The following is a 17,663-nucleotide window of genomic DNA, read 5'->3' on the forward strand; positions in this document are numbered from 1 at the left end:
ATGCTTTTGATGCTGCTGCACTTCGGCATTTTGTTGCAGTGGTTTTTTTGGCTGTCCTTAAAACGTCATAGTGCTTAATGTTTTCTGGTTTTTCTGACCTAAACAGGTACTTTGCTCTGCAGTCCTTCCTTCAAGGGTAGAAAACGTATTTGTATTTTGCTCACCAGTCATCGATGCTCTAGAGCTTATCTGAGAGTGAGTGTAAACTCTGATTTTCATTATTCTGCTTTAACGCTTCCTAGAGAAATATATTTAGTGTTTGTGTGCATGCATTTATGCTGCATTGTTGATGCTTAATAACGTTATTATTACAGATCTGACGCTGTTTTAACTTGCAAAGCCATAATCTGAAAAATATTAACCTGATTTCCCATCAGAAAGAATGAAGTTTTATGGTTGAGTTATATCACGGGAACGTAGTTAGCCTATTTCCTGTCATAAACAGTTTTTACAATGTTTACTTGCCTTGCCAGGGAACAGCTTTAGAGGCAGGAGCCAGAATGTTGAGAATTATGGGGAAACTTTCAGTGAATGCGTTGAAGTCATCAAGTTTTTGCAATAAGGTAGGTTTTCTCCCAGCTTTGGTACTTCCTCTGTGAGCAAGGGAAACACTTGGGTTATTCTGAGTAAACTTTTTTAATTGAGGTGCTGGTTTTTGTTTGGGTTTTTTTGTCTTTAACAGTTGGCTTCTGGACAAGGCATCCTTTGATGCTGGAATGCGACTTCAGAATTGTGAATTGAATTTGTAACTTTTGTGTAACTTTTTTGACTGCTTAACTCTTATTGTTAAATTAATTACACAAATAATTAGATGTATTTAAAAATATGTGGCTATTGAGAAAAATTTTGATAGTGCCATAATTTTTTACTGAATATCCCAAATATTATTGGGATCAACTTTGGTTCAAACCTCAGTATGGGCGTGATTTTCAAGCAGCTGCTGTAAAATGGTGTTTTAGCCAAATACCTGACACTATCTGTTCCTGTAGATTTGGGTTTTTTTCAGTTTATTTTTCTGCCAAAAATGTAGCTAGTTTTAAAATATACAGAGTAGCTAGTTGTAAAAATAAACATTCTGTGGTTTTTTTTTTTCTTTCAAGTACAGAAATACAAAAATGAAAGTCATGAGTGTGGCACAGCGAAACTGCTGCCTGAGAAACTACAGCTCTCCACCAGGTATAAGTTTTTGTTGTTTTATTTGTAGCAAGGATTAATTTAAAAGTGAGTAGTAATAATAAAAAAAAATACTTTCTATTTCTGTATACATTCTGTTTTATTGTATTCTTTTGGCCATTTTTTATAGAATTTAGTCCATAAATACAGCGGTTCACGGCTCAAATGCCTGAAGAGTTGTGTTGCTGCTCTTTTCTCAGTAGATCCACAGTATGCACAGGCCTTTAGGAAAACAATCATTAGCAAAAGTACATGTTATAAGAAGTCAGATCAGTTGTGAAGTGTGCTGGGACCCCTCATTAAGGGTTCCTGTGAGATGCTGCTTTAATGCATCTCTGGTGACACAGATGATCCGTAGGTGGTGAAGGAGTGTTGGCTTAAATATTGTTGAATCCTGTGGGGCTTGTCAAAGATGAACTGAAGTTCTGTGTGTGTGTTCCTGAAACACAGCTTCAATAGCTCAAATAACTGAATTTGAGTTAGTTTCATAAAAAGTTACTGTGAAAAGTTATTTCTAGCTAAACTGTGTGAGAAAGTATATATCTTGGAAGAAAATAGTATTTAAAACTTCCCAGTCCCATATTTTTTCAACACAGGTCAGCTTGCCTTTTATCCCTGAGAATTATGCTGTATAGCTTTAAGGCTTAAAGGAGAAACAACTTTTCAAATTTATTATCTAATCATCAAGTTCAGAGGAATGTCAGTATTACATTGTCTTGAGCTGAGGTATGCTTCTGCAGAATAAGATGATGATACTTTTCTGTGTTGGCTTTTTCCTGTTGTTTCTAAATGACAGCTGTTTTTTCAAGCATTTCTCTTTTTTTGAGGTGGGGAAAGGTTTGTTTAAAATTAAGTACATGTCTTTAAAAATTTGAGGTGGTAGAGATTACAGATTATCACAACTTGTGGCTCTGATTTTTTTTTTTTTTTTTTAAAGTAAGATTTTTAGAAGTGTTCTTAAATATATTTCTACGTTGGGTTCTGTCTGAAAAGTGTTTTGTTTTGTTTGTTTCCAGGAGATGTTAAGTCTCTGCATTCTGTCATTAATCCTCATATATCCAGGTACATCAAGCTAGTTTATTGTTGGGATGTGGCTTCAGTCAGAGCAGTTGGTGTGATAAAGAATTGCAGGTTGTTGCCCCATGCCTGTCTCATGTGCATGTTTAATATAAAATTAGTACCTGCTTACCTTTACCCTTGTGACATTTCAGTGCAGAGTGCTTGCCAGTGGCACAGCTTGCACTGTCATAACCAAACCCAGGCTGTTAGGGAAGCTCCAAATCCATGGTGTTGCTGGCAGCTGAAGAAGGGGGAAGGATGTCTTGGCAACTATTTTTTTGTGTCCACGGGAGCACTGCCAGGTTAAATACTGACATTCTTCAGTGTTAGAATCACACCGTGTCAGATATGCAGCAGAAGGGCATTGCTATTAATCTGGTGTGCTATTCTCGGGGAATATTAACTATTTATGCAAATGAGAATTATCACAGGATTAAGAAATTACTGCACTAACCACAGCGTTTTCACTTCATGCAGAATCCGAAACATTGGCATTATGGCCCACATCGATGCAGGCAAAACTACAACAACAGAGAGAATGCTGTATTATTCTGGATATATAAGAACACTTGGAGGTTAGAAATACCTTTTGTATTTCAGTAAGTTTAAGAAATTTGATAGTGTACAGTTACCTGCAGTATAGTTGCTGGTGGAATACCTCATGTAGGAGGCAGTTGTTCCAAAGCTGTGTTGCAGTTTAATTGAATTTTAATGCGTGTTCCTTTGTGTACTAAGGCAGTTTTGCTTTCAGTTATCATAGTTATCATTGATATTTTTCTTTTACATTCAGCACATTATCTTTGATTAACATTTAATTATTGAATCTGCTTATTTTACTGGTTGCTCATTGGCCATTCTGGTGAAGCAGTTTGTTGACCTGCGAAGAAACCAGAGTAAGAAAAGGCATGCATTTCTTTTGAAAGCCCATGGCACAGGAAGAATTCCTTGCTACACCAAGTTTAATAGGATTCTTCAAGATTGAAATGGTCACAGCAGCCTCTGTTTTGTGTTTCTTTTTGACCTTTTAAGTTTTTTACCCTGTTCTCTACTGTGTATGATTGATAGAAGATGTTAGGCTTGTGAAGCAGTGGAACTTGGGATCCTGCTAATATAAAAATACGAACTTCTTCTCTTGTTACTAGAAAGTAAGCAAAGCCCAACTTCTTACTTGGTGGTTTGTTTGTACTTTACTTTTGATTTAATTACCTTTTGATTACCAAATTTCAAAATGTCAGTCACATTCCACACAGTGAGTGCAGCCAGGTTTTTTAAAGCTGTAGTTTGTTCATGACTTTGGACTTTGTTTAGTTTTTAAGATGCTCATGGTGTCACTAGGATTAAGAACAACAAAAAGGTTGTTGGAATTGCTTGTCTTTCACTTGTGCTTGTCTTCCATTTGCAAGGCATTTATTCTTATGAAGGAGAGCCTGGGTAAATTTCCTGGCATTGCAATGTTTTTAAAAAGGCTAATTTTCATAGCTTATACATATATATATATATGTAAAAGGGGCTATTTCCAACTGTCTCTTGACATTTGTGTTCAAAGGCAGTATCAGATTTTGGATTGATTACCTGCCCAGTCCTGCTTTCTGTTTGCAGATGTTGATGATGGAGACACAGTGACAGATTTTATGGCACAAGAGCGAGAACGTGGCATTACCATCCAGTCTGCTGCTGTCACATTTGACTGGAAGGACTACAGAATCAATCTGATAGACACCCCAGGTACTGCTCTGTAGTTGTACTCGTATTATTAAGGGAGAGAGGGTCAGGTGGAGTGTCTTTGTCTCTAATATAGTGCAAAATTAAATTGGTTAGTAAAAGTTCCTATACTAAGCTCTGTTCAGCTTTGGGTAATTGTTTGCTGATTCCAAATCTAGCTTATATAAAGTGAGCTCAAGTGTTTCCATATTAAATTGTTCTCAGTTCTAGGATTGCTTCATAATAATATTGTTTATTTTGAAGGCTGATAGGTGTGTTTCCCTGCAAGTAAAGAAAAAGTTGTTTTGACATTACTTGAAAGAAAAAAAAATGGTTTAAATATGTAATGACCTGTTGATGTTGCCTGTTTGAATTATGATGATATAAAAGGAAGATTGTTTTTCAGGCCATGTGGACTTTACAGTGGAAGTTGAGCGTTGTTTGAGAGTCCTGGATGGAGCAGTAGCAGTATTTGATGCTTCAGCTGGTGTTGAGGTAGAATCAGCTGTTAGATTTCTTTGTGCATGTGTGCAGTCTGTCACGGGAAAGCGGAGAAATTTTCTCAAACCCTTTGTGTTTGATTAGTCTGTCAGTTCCCCAGGAAGGATGAGACCCTTGTGCCCAATTCAGTCTCTCAGTGTCTCATTAAGGAGACCCAGGGACCCTTCACTGAGCAGTCCACAGGATCAGAGTGTGGTTCAGCTACCTTATTCAGTGTCAAACAGAAGGATGCCCTCCTGAGAGGTCCTTAATTGTTCTGTTGGCCTCAGGAATGATCCAGGGACACATGCCACCAGCGTAAGAGAGACCCAGGGCCTCCACAGCCCGGTGTGTTACCTGCTGCCAGCAACTGTTACAACTCTTAAAAGACTCAGACTTAACAGTTTATGGAATAACACTCCTCATTAATGTAATTGAAAACTGTGACAGGTTAGAAGACCTCTGGTGATAGCACCTGGCTGCAAGACTGCATATTGTCCTCAAAACAATATGCTAACCAGCCCTAATACCTAACCAAAGTTAGCTTGGTGACTTTGCTCACCATGGATGGAGTACAGTTCTTACCCAATAGATGTCGCTGTGGGAATGAAGTTCAGCCTGCTGTCTGATCCCAGAGGTTCCCAAAAGTATCTAACTTCTTCTCATTTTTAGTGACTGCAGTCATGCATTATGTTCAATGGGGAGTAGTTGTCCCTTGTATGAGGGTAATATCAGTGTTACATCTGAGGTCACCTTTAAGATAGAGGTGTATGTCTGTGATCTTGCCACGGTTCCTGGTTAAACAGCAAGAAATGGGTTTTTTTTCTCCCTTGGTTGGCAGCTGCTGTGTGGCTTATCAGCTACAAGGTACTCCTGAGTTCTCCCTCTTGCAAGGATTTCAACAGAGCCTGGACACAGTGTCTCCACTCTGCTCCAGCCTCCATTTAGTCCCCCTCAGCATGTATTGTGTGTGGGAAGTCAGGCATGCTGACCACATCCTATCTGGGGAGTAGCAACTGCATTTTACCCTGTAATTTTCACAGTTACAAATTCTGTTAGAGGGTGAATGTACCTTCCCAATTTTCTCTGGTTTTACCTCCAGTCACTCTTGTTTGTTTTCCCACCATGTTTAGTGACTCAAATTGGGCTGAAATAATGTACAGAGATTTTTCTCTGTGTTATCTCTCTCAATGCTTTTATCAAAAGTCACCTTCAGGAAGCTGAGCATTTAATTTTAAGTCCTGTAGTGCACAGGAATTTCCATGGTAATAAGCAGCAAATAAGTGTGATTACCATTATAAGTTTGGGATGTTTTTGTTGTTTTATTGCTGTCTTCTACAAATGTTGATTGAGGTGAATGCTTCTGATTAGCTCCACAAGTGAAATGAAATTAATATCTGTCAAATTCTCATTTTCAAATATCGTGTAGAAAATAGGTAATTTTTAGGCAGGTTTTCTCCCTCCCCAGTGGCCTTTTTAACAGAGTGCAGAGAAGGTAGAAGCAAGCTAGAACTGGACTTTTTATAGCATGAGATGTTTCAGTAGTTCAATCCTGTAAAAAAGCTACTTGTGAAATCCCTCTTGCATGGGACATACCTTTTTCCTGGATGAGGAATGAGAGAACTCTTAATCACTGTAACTCACATCACTTGACTTGCTACTGGAAAAAATTAGATGCCATTAAATATGAACCTGAACTGTGTAATAGCTTCCAACCCCAACAACAAAACAATTAGATCTGCTTGGTTTTTTCTAAAACACTGTAGCAAATTCTTGCATTCTTCCATGTAGTAGTAAGAGTTTATTACTGGATTTGAACTGATTCTTCTATAGACCTGCTTTAATTTTCAAATAAAAATACATATGATAAATGGCTCATCAGTGCAGAAATTACTGTTAAAACCACAGTAGTTTTTAATGTTGTTTTATGTAGCCACAGAAATGCTTGCCTGTGTGTGCCCAAGTAATTTGGCAATAAAGAATAAAGTCTCTACATTACGGAGTTTTCCACATATATGTCCCACGTAGTGCTTAGTTTCTCTTCACATTCCCTTACCATTATGCCTGCATGCCGTTAGTGCAGGAAAGGGAATGACAACAGCTGAGAGACAATTTCAGACAAAGCTGCTTGTGGAGTTCATCTGTGATGGTGGATATGGGATTGTCACAATACACAGCACAATTCCCTTCTCTGAGCTCAGACCTTCGGTGGTGTTGGGGAACACATAGTTCAGCTGTTGACACTAATATTTGCATTTTGTCTTTTGTTCTAGGCACAAACTCTGACAGTCTGGAGACAAGCAGACAAATACCAGATACCACGAATTTGCTTTTTAAACAAGATGGACAAAAGCAGGGCAAGGTATTTAGGCAGTTATTTAAATAAAAAGCTTGTAAGAGAATGTCTGGCATTTTCCAGTTAAGCATAGAGTGATGCCTTGGGAAGGCTGACCTGAAACAGGGACTGGACAGAGCTAGAGAACAAAGCAGGTATTTATTGAAAGGCCTTTAGGATACACCTTGGGCAGGACAGAGCCTGACCAGGGCTGCACCCAAGGTGGACCCAAAATGGTCACAAAATGGGTGGCCAGTCACGAGGTCTTACACTTTTTTTTAAGTTTTGGTCCATTTGCATATTGGGTTTAATTGTCCAATTACAGCTTCAGGTTGTGAGGTCTCATCCTTCTTGTTTTCCTTCCTTAGTCCATTGTTGTTTGTGCTTTGGGGCCTGAAAGTTGTACTCCTTGTCCTTGGTCTTCAGCAGGAAAAGGATTTATTTTGTTTACCTACCCTGTGAAAAAAACTTAATGGCCCTTAATGTGAGGGTCAGAATTGCACCTCTAGGCAGCACAGAATCTGAAAAACATGAAAGCTAAAACTTAAAGCATAAAGAGCAACTCAACTAATGTCAATACTGACTATATACTCCTTTGGTTATGCAGATGCATGTTTTTGTTATCTACAGGAGTAATTTTTGCAGTAAATAGGGAATGATGAACCTATTTTACTGATACCATAAAGTTTTGTGTAATTTAGTTCTGTTCTTCTTCTGTAGTTTTACATACGCTGTTGAGAGCATCAAACAAAAGTTGAAGGCAAAACCTTTACTATTACAGGTAAGCTCAGAAATTAAATGCTTGTTTCCTTTCTTTTGAATGGGACTCCTTTGTCGATTTTTTGCAGCTGTCTGAAATTTCTGTTCTATTTGCAGTTGCCCATTGGGGAAGCCAAGACCTTCAGAGGACTGGTTGATGTTGTGACTAAGGAGCAAATAATGTGGAAACCTGTTTCTGGTTTGGATGATGGAAAAAATTTTGAGCGAAAGCTGCTGCTGGAGACTGATGATCCAAACCTATTCCAAGAAGTTCAGGATGCAAGAAATACCTTAATAGAACAAGTAAAGTTCTAAAGTAAATACTTAATATATTTAAAACCATTACTCAGAGCAGTAGGAAAAGCAGGCTGAAAGAGACCTCTGGAATATCTGGTTAAGTGATCTGCTGAAAGTAGGGCTGACTTCAAACTTTAGGTCAACTTGTTGAGGCTTGTTCATTTGAGTTTTCAAGTCAAAGGACAGTGATTCTTTGTCAGCAGTTCTTTGGCTGTCCCAGTGCTGGATCATCATTTCTTTATTTCCAATGGGATTTTACCAAGCTGGGACAGCCATGCTGGTGCTTTCCTTGTGTACCTCTGAGGAGCATCTGGTTCTGTTTTCCCTGAAGCAGGGCCACTACCACTATTTTAAATAGTAAGAGACAGTATTTGCATCCTGCTTTAGCCTCTCCAAACCCATCTCTCCGGGCTTCCAGCTGCACTCCAGCCCCATTTGTGGTTTTCCAATGGAGTTCCTACAATTTGTCAGTCTCTTTTGTGCTGGGGAAGTTAAAAGCAGACAGTGTTTGTACTGTCTTTAATGCCAAAATATATTTGGTACATTCACACAAAACCTGACAGATGTGACTTGAAACTTGCAGGGTTTCAAGAGAAATCCATACTCTTACGGATCCAGAGATCCATACTCTTCTGAAGTGACAGCTAGAAGCTGGATGGGATTTTGCAGCCTGGCCAGAATGGCACTAAATGCTGTGTTAGAAGCAGCTCAATCCAATCATAAATCAGTTCTTTTTGTTGGAAGGGCTGCCTTCCACACAACTGTAAATAACATTGTGCAAATGCATAAACAGAGGATGCTAGCTTTCCATTTCCTTTGAAATTGGAGAGATCTGTTTTATCTTGCTCTGAGTTCAGCAGAACATATACACAATCTGGTTTTCAAACTTAGGAGGCTTTAAGTGGTAGTGTTAATACCCAGCCTTTTATCTTAAGAAATATATTGTCAGATAGAAAGGTTTGTAAGAACAGTGTTAGTTTTTCCCCCTTTTTTTACTGGGCACTTCCTGAAGGAGGAAGGGGTGGACTAGTACTGTGATAATTGAGATAACCTTGTGTTAGTAAAATATTTTTTAAAATGCTTTCTATGCTGTTACTATTCCTTATCAGAAACCCTGTAAATGTAGCATTTTGAATACTGGGCCCTTTTTCACACTTTACTTTCACTTAAATGAACCATTTCCTTTATCTCTCATGTTTTAACTCTTAACTTGATAAGACTTCTACTTGCTTATCAGGGGTTTATTTCAGAATTTGGCCAGTTGGTGGTGTGGCCAATAGAGGGGGCAGAGTGCTTTCCTGTGCTTGGGTGTCCTGGGCCTGTGACAGTGCAGGGATGTATGTGAGATATTTAAGGAGTTAAGTTACATGTCAAGCTAACTGGTACAGTTTGAAAACAAGAGACATGCTCTTCAACCTATAAACCCTTGACATGAAGAAGGCTAAAATGCCCTGATGCTTGTGTGTTTTTTCCAGCTCAGTATCTGTTGGCTTGCAAAGGTTGCTTGCTGCTTACTTCAGACTTCCCCATGTTTGCAGTACTGAAGTACGTCGGTTAAACCCCTCATGGCTTTCACTGTATGACTGAAGGTTTTTTTCCATTTCAGGGAGAAGTACAAGCGTTCTCTCTCCCACTGGTGTTTTGCTTGACAGCAGCTTTATAGGTTTTTTTTTTCTTTCCCCCATCCTTTCTTGAAGCCTTCATTTCCATAATGAATTTTTATTTGATTTGAGTTTATAATTGCTGATATCTTTAAAGGGTTCGTTCTTGCTCTGTTTAGCTGTATATCCTCAGTAAGATATGTAACTTTTCTGTGAAACTGCTGTATGTCAAATAATAGAGAACTATTCCGTTGAAGGTTGCAGATCTGGATGATGAATTTGCTGAACTGGTCCTAGGAGAAAATGATGAAAATTTTGACTTAATACCAGCTGACAAGGTATTTTTTAAATTTACAAGTGTTTACTAGCTCTCATTGCAAGGGTTTGGGTTATTCTTCCTTTGACACATTCAAATTATGATTTTGCAGATTTTTCAATAAAAAAGATCATGCCATCTTATGTAGTGTGAATTTAGAATAGAATATATTTGGAATTAGTAGGGATTTTATAAAGATATGTTGTGATTCTTAAGCATGTCAGGCATAATTTCACAAGTTTGGTACATTTATTCAGGAAAGTGTTTTTTTTTTTTTGTTTTGTTTTTTTTTTTTTTGTTTTTTTTTTTTTTTTTTTTTTTTTTTTTTTTTTGTTTTTTTTTTTGTTTTTTTGTTTTTTTGTTTGTTTGTTTGTTGTTTTTTTTTTTCCCTCAAAGTTAGAGTGCTGCAAAAATGTTTAGGGAAAAGTGAATGGAACTTTCAAATAGACTCAATGCAGTTTGTGACTGAATTGCTGATTGTCACCAAGAAAAACAGCATCTCAGCTACTTTGAAATGGTTGGATCTTTAGACACTGCATGTTGAAAGCAGTGAGTTACAACATACTGAATTAAAAGGACTGTTAAACAAGAACAGCAGCAGATCTGTGTGAAATGTTTAGAAATCTTAAAACCAGTGTCTTCTGTTTTAGCAGCTAAATGTTTCGGTTTATGGTTTGAAGCTTGTTAAAAGCAGTGAAAAGAGTTTGGAGGAGTGATGTTGTCTTTACAAACATACTTTTTAGCTTTTTGCGTATTGATTAGCAGTATCTGAGAGCTGGAGTGCAACTTAAGGCTAAATTGTAGTTAACTGTAACAGAAAATAATAATTTTTTTGCAGTTGCAGTCCGCCATCCGCAGAATCACGCTAGCTCAGAAGGCTGTCCCTGTGCTCTGTGGCAGTGCCCTGAAGAACAGAGGGGTGCAGCCATTACTGGATGCCATTACTCTGTACCTGCCTGCACCCAACGAGCGCTCACACGAGTTTCTGTAAGTACAGCCAGAAGAGGAAATTCAGGAAAGAAAGAAAGAAGAATGAGTAGGAAAACACAAAAGGAGAAAATGAAATATATCAACAAAGCATCCATACTCGTAAAAAAAAAATTATACTCTTTAGGATTAAATAATTGTAGAGATGTGTGGACAGAAAAATACACTTGAGTACTGAACCTGCTGTGGTCAGTTTCAGCAGGAATTGGATGCATTTATCTCCAGTTGTCATACTTGCACTTTAGAATCCTTAAGTAATTTTTTTAATCTGAGGACATTCTCTTATGGACATCTCAGAGATGTCTCTGAGGACATCTCACAAAAATGTGATCTAGGAATCTTGTTTAGTATTGTCTGAACACATAAGATCTTACATGTCTAATTGGAGCTGGAACTGATTAGATTATTAATTTCAGTACAAATGAAAGTTTTTTGAAAATCTGCCCCCATTAACATTGCAGTAAGAAATGTATCACCTCTAAAATAAATGAAAATTTAGGTTAATGTGTGTATGAGTGGATTAATCCTACAAGTATGCTTTTTGTTGTGCTCTTTATTTTGCAGACAGTGGTACAAGGATGACCTGTGTGCCTTGGCCTTCAAAGTTCTTCATGATAAATGTCGTGGACCACTAGTTTTTGTTCGTGTTTACTCAGGTTCATTGAAACCTCAGTCAGCTGTATATAATATTAACAAAAGTTGCACGTGAGTAAGATAGAGGTGTGGTTTAGTGTAGCATTGGAATGTCTGTTAAAGTTCTGAGTAACAGAGAATTTAATTTTCAGAGAAAGAATGAGCCGGCTGCTGCTGCCTTTTGCTGATCAGCAAATTGAAATACCATCACTAATGCCTGGCAACATTGCTCTGACTGTTGGGTTAAAACAGGTAATGAAAAATACTGATACTGTAAAGGAGCTTGTTTCACTAATGTGCTTTCTACTCCAATGATACTGTATCTCAGATGTGTTCTTGATTATGGTGACATATGTAAACTTGCTTTATTTGAAGTACTTTTAGATGTACTTCCTCCTAAAATTAAGTACCACAGTGTACAAATATCAGTAACTGGCCTGGAAACTGCAGTGCTGATTGGAAAGGACTGAAAGCTGAAGGTGTATTTTGTTAGGGATTGAGCTTGTATTAATACTGTGACTCTTAAAATACAGTGTAATGTCACAAAGAGACCTCCTGTTGGGAAGGGAGAATGACGTTCCAAATCAGTTACCTAAGCAGCAGTTTCAAGTTCAAATAAATGTTTCATGCTTGCTTCTATTAGTTTAATAGTTACCGTCTGAATAGGCTGCATAAATCTCATTTGCACTGATTTTCTAAAATGTAACCAACCAGCTTTGGGATGGATTTTGAGGATTTTGGTTGGGTTTTTTTTACATCACTTCCTGTGTTGATCTGTAGAGTGCCACTGGAGATACCATAGTGTCATCAAAGGCTTCAGCCGTCGCTGCAGCACGCCGAGCTGGAAGGGATGCTGGGGAAAGGAAGAGGTCTGTCTGTGACACAGAGAGTCTCCTGCTGGCAGGTGTTGAGATCCCTGAGCCTGTCTTCTTCTGTACCATTGAACCACCTTCAATGGCCAGACAGCAAGGTACAATGCAGCCACCTGACTGGATGAGTGAGTTGCACAAACTTCACAGCCAGTGATCTAATATGGTTCTTTCGGGTGTTTTTTATACTGATGGTGTACTTCAGATCATGATTGTCCATATCCTTTGCTATTACAGTGTCAAGCAGTAGTGGTACTGCTGCTTTTCTAGTTTTTGTGTCTAGAAAAGTACTATTTCATTTAGAAATAGAGGGATGGAGGCACTCATTCTGTTTTGCTGGAGTTACAGTGGTAGGCTGTACATAATGTCTCAAGTACAAATAACCTTGAAATGTGGGGGGTTTTCTCAGTTGGCACTCACAGTTTTACTCTATGAAGTCTTTATATGCCAGGATTTCTCTCTGTCTAGTTAGGGTTCATCCTTGCAGTCCTGTGGTCTTACTGTCGTTCCCAACACTACCTGTACCAGATGGCTTGAGAATTTGAATCTTTTTGGAAATACCCTTTAAATTCTGTATCTTTGTTCTAACAAAGCTGAGCTTGTTTGGGGCAAAGAGGAGGAGGGATAAAGTGTCATTCTGTTACCAGTGTACAGTGCCAGAATGGGGTAAGGTAGAAAACAGATTTGGAGCAGCATGTCTGCAGGCTAAGCCACTGGGTTATAAGGTGTTACTGATTTTGTGGTGTTTGCATTTGTTTGTTTGCTTTTGTTGCCTTTTTCCCCAAACAGTCTAAGGTATGATGAGGGCAGTCTTGGCTCTTAGTTCATCATTCTGCTGCTTTCCTCAGCAGTTAGATAAGAGGGAATCAGAAAAAAAACCCAAAAGCCTGTATAAAAGACAATGCACATTTTCATTTGGATCATTTAATGTCAAACTCATCTTGAAATACTTAAGTAAATCATGTAACAGTTGACATTTTTCTTACCAGTTATTTACAGACTTCATTAATAATTTGTAGGTTCCAATCCGTCTTCATACAAGCACAAAATACCACTCTAAAAATAGCATGTATAATAATTAAATTAAAGCACTCTGTAGCACAGTTGATTTGTGGGATAAAATCAGAAGTTGCTAGTTAATTGTAATTGAACCTGACTTTGCCAGAATCTATGTTCCTTTAAGATCCTTTTGATTGTTTTGAACGAAGTGATATTTAGGCACTTACTCTGATCTTCAAATAACTGAATTCACTTCAGATATAATGTTTGGTATTTCTGTACAGACTTGGATAATGCATTGAGCTGCCTTCAGCGTGAAGATCCAAGTTTAAAAGTGAAGCCAGATCCTGACACAGGACAAGTAAGACAAATCTTCTATTGCTCATCTTACAACATTATTTTAGAACATCAAGGCCACGCTTTAGTTTGTTCGTTTGCATATTGAGATTTTCTTTAATAAAAAGGACTCTCTGAATGTTCCTATGATACATGTACAAGCCTCTGTGTATGAAATTAAAATGGAGTCTTGGGCACTTGGGCTTTACAGAATGGAGGAAGTCAACCCATGCTCTGCATGTTTTTGACAATTCTGTATTAAAAAAAGCTTGAATTACATAGTCTTTAAAGTTAGGTACGATAATCATTTTATGGTGAGCACAGTACTGGTAATAACCCTATCACTTAAATATGTGAGATGACTTGAAGCAATGTGTTTCTCTAGGGTCCTTAGAATTCCAAGTGTTATGGCAGTTAGAAGCATTTGTAAGAGACAATTAGAAGCATTCAAGTCCTTGCTTGAAGAATTTGTATTAAGACCTGAGTTTTGCATGTTTTTCCACTTCACTCTTCATTATCTTCTCACCAGACTATCCTCTGTGGCATGGGAGAACTACACATAGAAATCATTCATGACAGAATCAAACGTGAATATGGAATTGAGACTTATTTGGGACCTCTTCAAATAGCGTACCGAGAAACCATCTTAAATGTTGCCCAAGCTACAGGTAAAATGAGTGAATGGAAGGAACATCCTGTTCCTGGTTTTGTAGCTTGACTTACTTTAAATTATATACTACTAACTTTCAGATTAATTTTATGTATTATTTTTTCCTCCCCCTGCCAGATGTATTGGACAAAACAGTAGGTGACAAACGACATTGTGTAAGTGCCGAGGTAGAGGTGAGGCCCAGGTCAGGAGAAGGAGCAACAACAAAACCCATCATCAGCTATGCTGAGAATGTCAGTGAAGCACTGCCCAAAGAACTCCAAGGAGCTATAGAAAACGGAATCACAAATTCATGCATTCAAGGTAAAGGAAATGCTATGTCAGCTATACTGGTATATTTGTAAGAGGCAGTTTTCTGGAAGGAAAACTGCTTGGTAGCTTGAAAACCAAAAGATAGTACATAAATGCACAACTAATGTGTATGTAAGGTACAAAGGAAAATTAAAAAATGTCTTCAAGTACTAAAATTGCCAAACACCTTATTCTCTCTGGCAGGAATGGAAGTCAGAGCATGCCTTTGGTTTGCTTTTAAGGTTGATGTCTTCTCAGTCACTCAACAGTGAGCTTAGAGTTCTTTTGGTTTATTTTTTAATCTGGTGTAAGAGATAAGGTATTTACTCGATGACATAATGTAAACCATAGTGATATAACAGAAATGGTTTCATAGGCCAGCATGTATTACACTTCTATTACTGTTACTACTGCATTGTTTTGATTTTCAGATGTTAAATCCATGAGTTTTCAGTAAAAAGCTTTACCTAATTGCAAAGTCTGCATTTTCTAAAGGGTTAAAAGCATTCTAAACTTTTGATTAAAAATCGGAAGTCTTAAGTAACTTGTGGGCAAAAAACTGCCTTACAGTAAAATCAATAGGTAGTGGATTAACAAAGGAGAATTTCTCTTTAAGAACCAGCATGAAGTGATTTTTCAAAGTTGTTTTGTGGAATTCGAAAACAGCCGTCACAAACACAGCATTTTTGTGGAATTCCACAGCCCATCTTTGGCTGTGGAATCTCTTAAAAATGTGGGTTTTTTATGCTTCTTGAAGAAACTTCAGAACTGTGTTGTCTCCAGCACAGCTGATTGATGCCATTAAGTGCTTTAAAAAAATAAAAATACCTGGCCATGTTCTCTGTTAAAAAAAAGTGGGGTTTTTTTCTCAGATGTGGTTCAGGCCTCACATCTATTTTAATAGAGTTTGGTCTGGTTGAGAGTCCCAGGTTGGAGGCAGGTAATCTGCCTAGGACATGAGTTTATCCTTTATGGAACTGAGTTACCCCTAGAGTCTTGGGTATGTGTTAGTATCAGGCATTGCTGTGATTATATTGTGTTCAAAAGGAAAGGAAAATATTCTGGCTTCTGGTTAAACCAAAGTTTTCCCTACTTTTTCAAATGATGCCTTGTTGAAGAGACCTGTTTTAGATAATGTATTTAAAAGTAACTTTTTGGTAATGGATGTCTGGATGAGTATATTCAGGAGTTCTCGTTCTGAATATTATCTGTGCTTTTGATAAAGAGAGTAAAAAAGTATGAGTCTGCATTCCTTTGTCTCTTGGCAAATTTAGGTAATGACAAAACCTCAAAATGAGAATGTGACCAGTAGCCACACACAGAGGAGGACAGGGAAGGAAAGAGCAAAGAGGAAAATGAGAAACTTCAAGTAAATTTTGAAAAAAATTTTGCATGCATCTTAGTATTCTGATAAAACAAATAAGGTGTATTTTTTTTTTTCTTCCATCTCTTCTCTATGGCTCTGCCCAGGACCTCTGCTTGGATTCCCAGTTCAAGATATAGATGTGACAGTGCAATCACTGACAGTGCACCCGGACACCTCGCACACAATGGTATCAGCCTGTGTCTCCCGTTGCATGCAAAAGGTACAGTGGAACTGTAAGCTGCTGTGAACACTGCAGCATGATCTACTGCTGGGAAAATATATGTGTATCAGTATCTAGTCATTGTTCCTCTTTGGATGCCTTGTAATGCCCTTGCTGGGGAATTTATAGCTTTTGCAAGTAGACAGTTAGAGTCAGCTTCAGTGATTTAAGTACTTACATCAATTTTATTTTAAAAATCCCATAAATGTGTCAGTGTAACTTCCTTTCTTTCCATGTAGGCTTTGAAAAAAGCTGGTGTACAAATACTGGAGCCCCTGATGAACCTAGAAATAACAGTAAGTGAAGATCACCTCAGTGCAGCACTTGCTGATCTTGCACAGCGGAGAGGTCATATTCAGGAAATCCAGTCTCGTCAAGATAACAGAGTTGTGATTGCTGCTGTTCCACTAGCAGAAATGATGGTATGTTGTAAAAATGTGGCTTTTATAGCACGAGGGTCTCCACAGTATGTGATTACCTTACCAATGGTAAAACTGATCTTTTTAATGTGCTTTAAAATATTTGGCTTCAGTTTACTTTTCCTTTTGTTATGGGTATGTAAATTTAGAATGAATTTTTAAAACTGTATTTTAATTATTGAAGGTTGGAGGAAGTGCCACAAATTGAACAGTTTTTTTGTGCCCAGTTCAGATTGCTAAACCAGCATGTATTCAGTTGTAAGTTGGAGTAGTAAATACTAAAACAGGTTTTACAGAGAACAGTTTTTAAAAAATACTATTATTGACTCATACATGAGTCATATTGACTATACTGCAATTCTAATACAGTAATATTGAAACTTAACTTATTAGTACAGTGCAGTATACTTCTGACACTCCTTCTATCTCCCTCTGGTCTAAGTAGTTTTCCATGCTAATTTACCTTGCCCTTATCTTAACGTGAGTGATGTGTGTTCTCCATTTTGTCCAGGGCTACTCAACAGTTCTGCGTTCTCTAACATCGGGCTCAGCAACCTTCACACTGGAGCTTGCCAGTTATCAAGCCCTGAGCAGTCAAGAGCAAAGTGCACTTCTTCAGAGGAGGATGGGGTTGGTGTGATCTTTACTCTCCAGGAACAGTGTTTTCTATCCCTCTGTTAAATATTTTCATATGTACCGCCAGTGTGTTCGTCTCAGACCAACCGGTGATGGCAAAAAATGAGTTAGCAGCTGTGTGAACAGACTGCTTTTAACTGTCCAGGGAGGAATGTTCAAGTGCTCTGCTGGTATAACCCCGTTATTGCAAAGCAGGGATGCAACCACAGATTGTTGCTTTGCAAATTCTTACGCTGCAGACATCTGTAATAAGAAGTTATGCAAACAGTCTTCATAGAAATGAGCACTAAGTCCACCTTATGTGCTACTGGGACTGTTTTCCTAGTCTAACAAATAAAGTTTGTGAAATTTTTGTCTATCACTGAAATAACAGTTTTGGCACTCTGTATCATGATTTGTTTTCAGCTGTATGCAAGGATGTGGCTAATAAGCACTTTAAACTGTACAACAGGTATTACTTCTACTGGTAGAAACCAGTTATGAATCAGAGTTCCAGACTGGGTGTAATTTCTACCT

At 38.0% G+C, this 17,663-nt stretch overlaps 1 protein-coding gene and 1 long non-coding RNA gene across 3 annotated transcripts in view; one reads left to right on the top strand and one right to left on the bottom strand.

The window, feature by feature from the left end:
* Window positions 1–17,663, bottom strand: part of LOC136374037 (uncharacterized) — a 189,693-nt gene that overhangs the window by 62,123 nt on the left and 109,907 nt on the right. The window lies entirely within an intron of this gene.
* GFM2 (GTP dependent ribosome recycling factor mitochondrial 2) lies at window positions 111–17,517 on the top strand. 2 transcript variants are annotated; one of them, XM_066339060.1, is made up of 21 exons: window positions 111–195; window positions 474–563; window positions 1,101–1,176; window positions 2,190–2,235; window positions 2,710–2,807; window positions 3,832–3,957; window positions 4,340–4,428; window positions 6,687–6,775; window positions 7,469–7,529; window positions 7,625–7,810; window positions 9,663–9,743; window positions 10,560–10,708; window positions 11,273–11,413; window positions 11,494–11,593; window positions 12,122–12,311; window positions 13,494–13,570; window positions 14,075–14,213; window positions 14,333–14,518; window positions 15,977–16,092; window positions 16,332–16,514; window positions 17,023–17,517. In XM_066339060.1, exons 2-21 carry the CDS (start codon window positions 501–503, stop codon window positions 17,149–17,151), a joined length of 2,325 nt encoding a protein of 774 aa, XP_066195157.1. In that variant the 5' UTR covers window positions 111–195; window positions 474–500; the 3' UTR covers window positions 17,152–17,517. The 2 variants fall into 2 exon arrangements, with proteins under 2 accessions (XP_066195157.1, XP_066195156.1); XM_066339059.1 differs by lacking the exons at window positions 111–195; window positions 474–563 and having other exon boundaries at window positions 1,109–1,176.

Source organism: Sylvia atricapilla, chromosome Z (assembly GCF_009819655.1).
Source record: "Sylvia atricapilla isolate bSylAtr1 chromosome Z, bSylAtr1.pri, whole genome shotgun sequence".
Lineage (NCBI taxonomy): Eukaryota > Metazoa > Chordata > Aves > Passeriformes > Sylviidae > Sylvia > Sylvia atricapilla.

Coding starts and splice junctions, on each gene's coding strand:
- GFM2 (XM_066339060.1), top strand. CDS start 501: ATGTTGAGAATTATGGGGAAACTTTCAGTGAATGCGTTGAAGTCATCA. Junction 1,177..2,189: donor AAACTACAGCTCTCCACCAG/GTATAAGTTTTT, acceptor GTTTGTTTCCAG/GAGATGTTAAGTCTCTGCAT. Junction 11,414..11,493: donor AATATTAACAAAAGTTGCAC/GTGAGTAAGATA, acceptor TTTAATTTTCAG/AGAAAGAATGAGCCGGCTGC.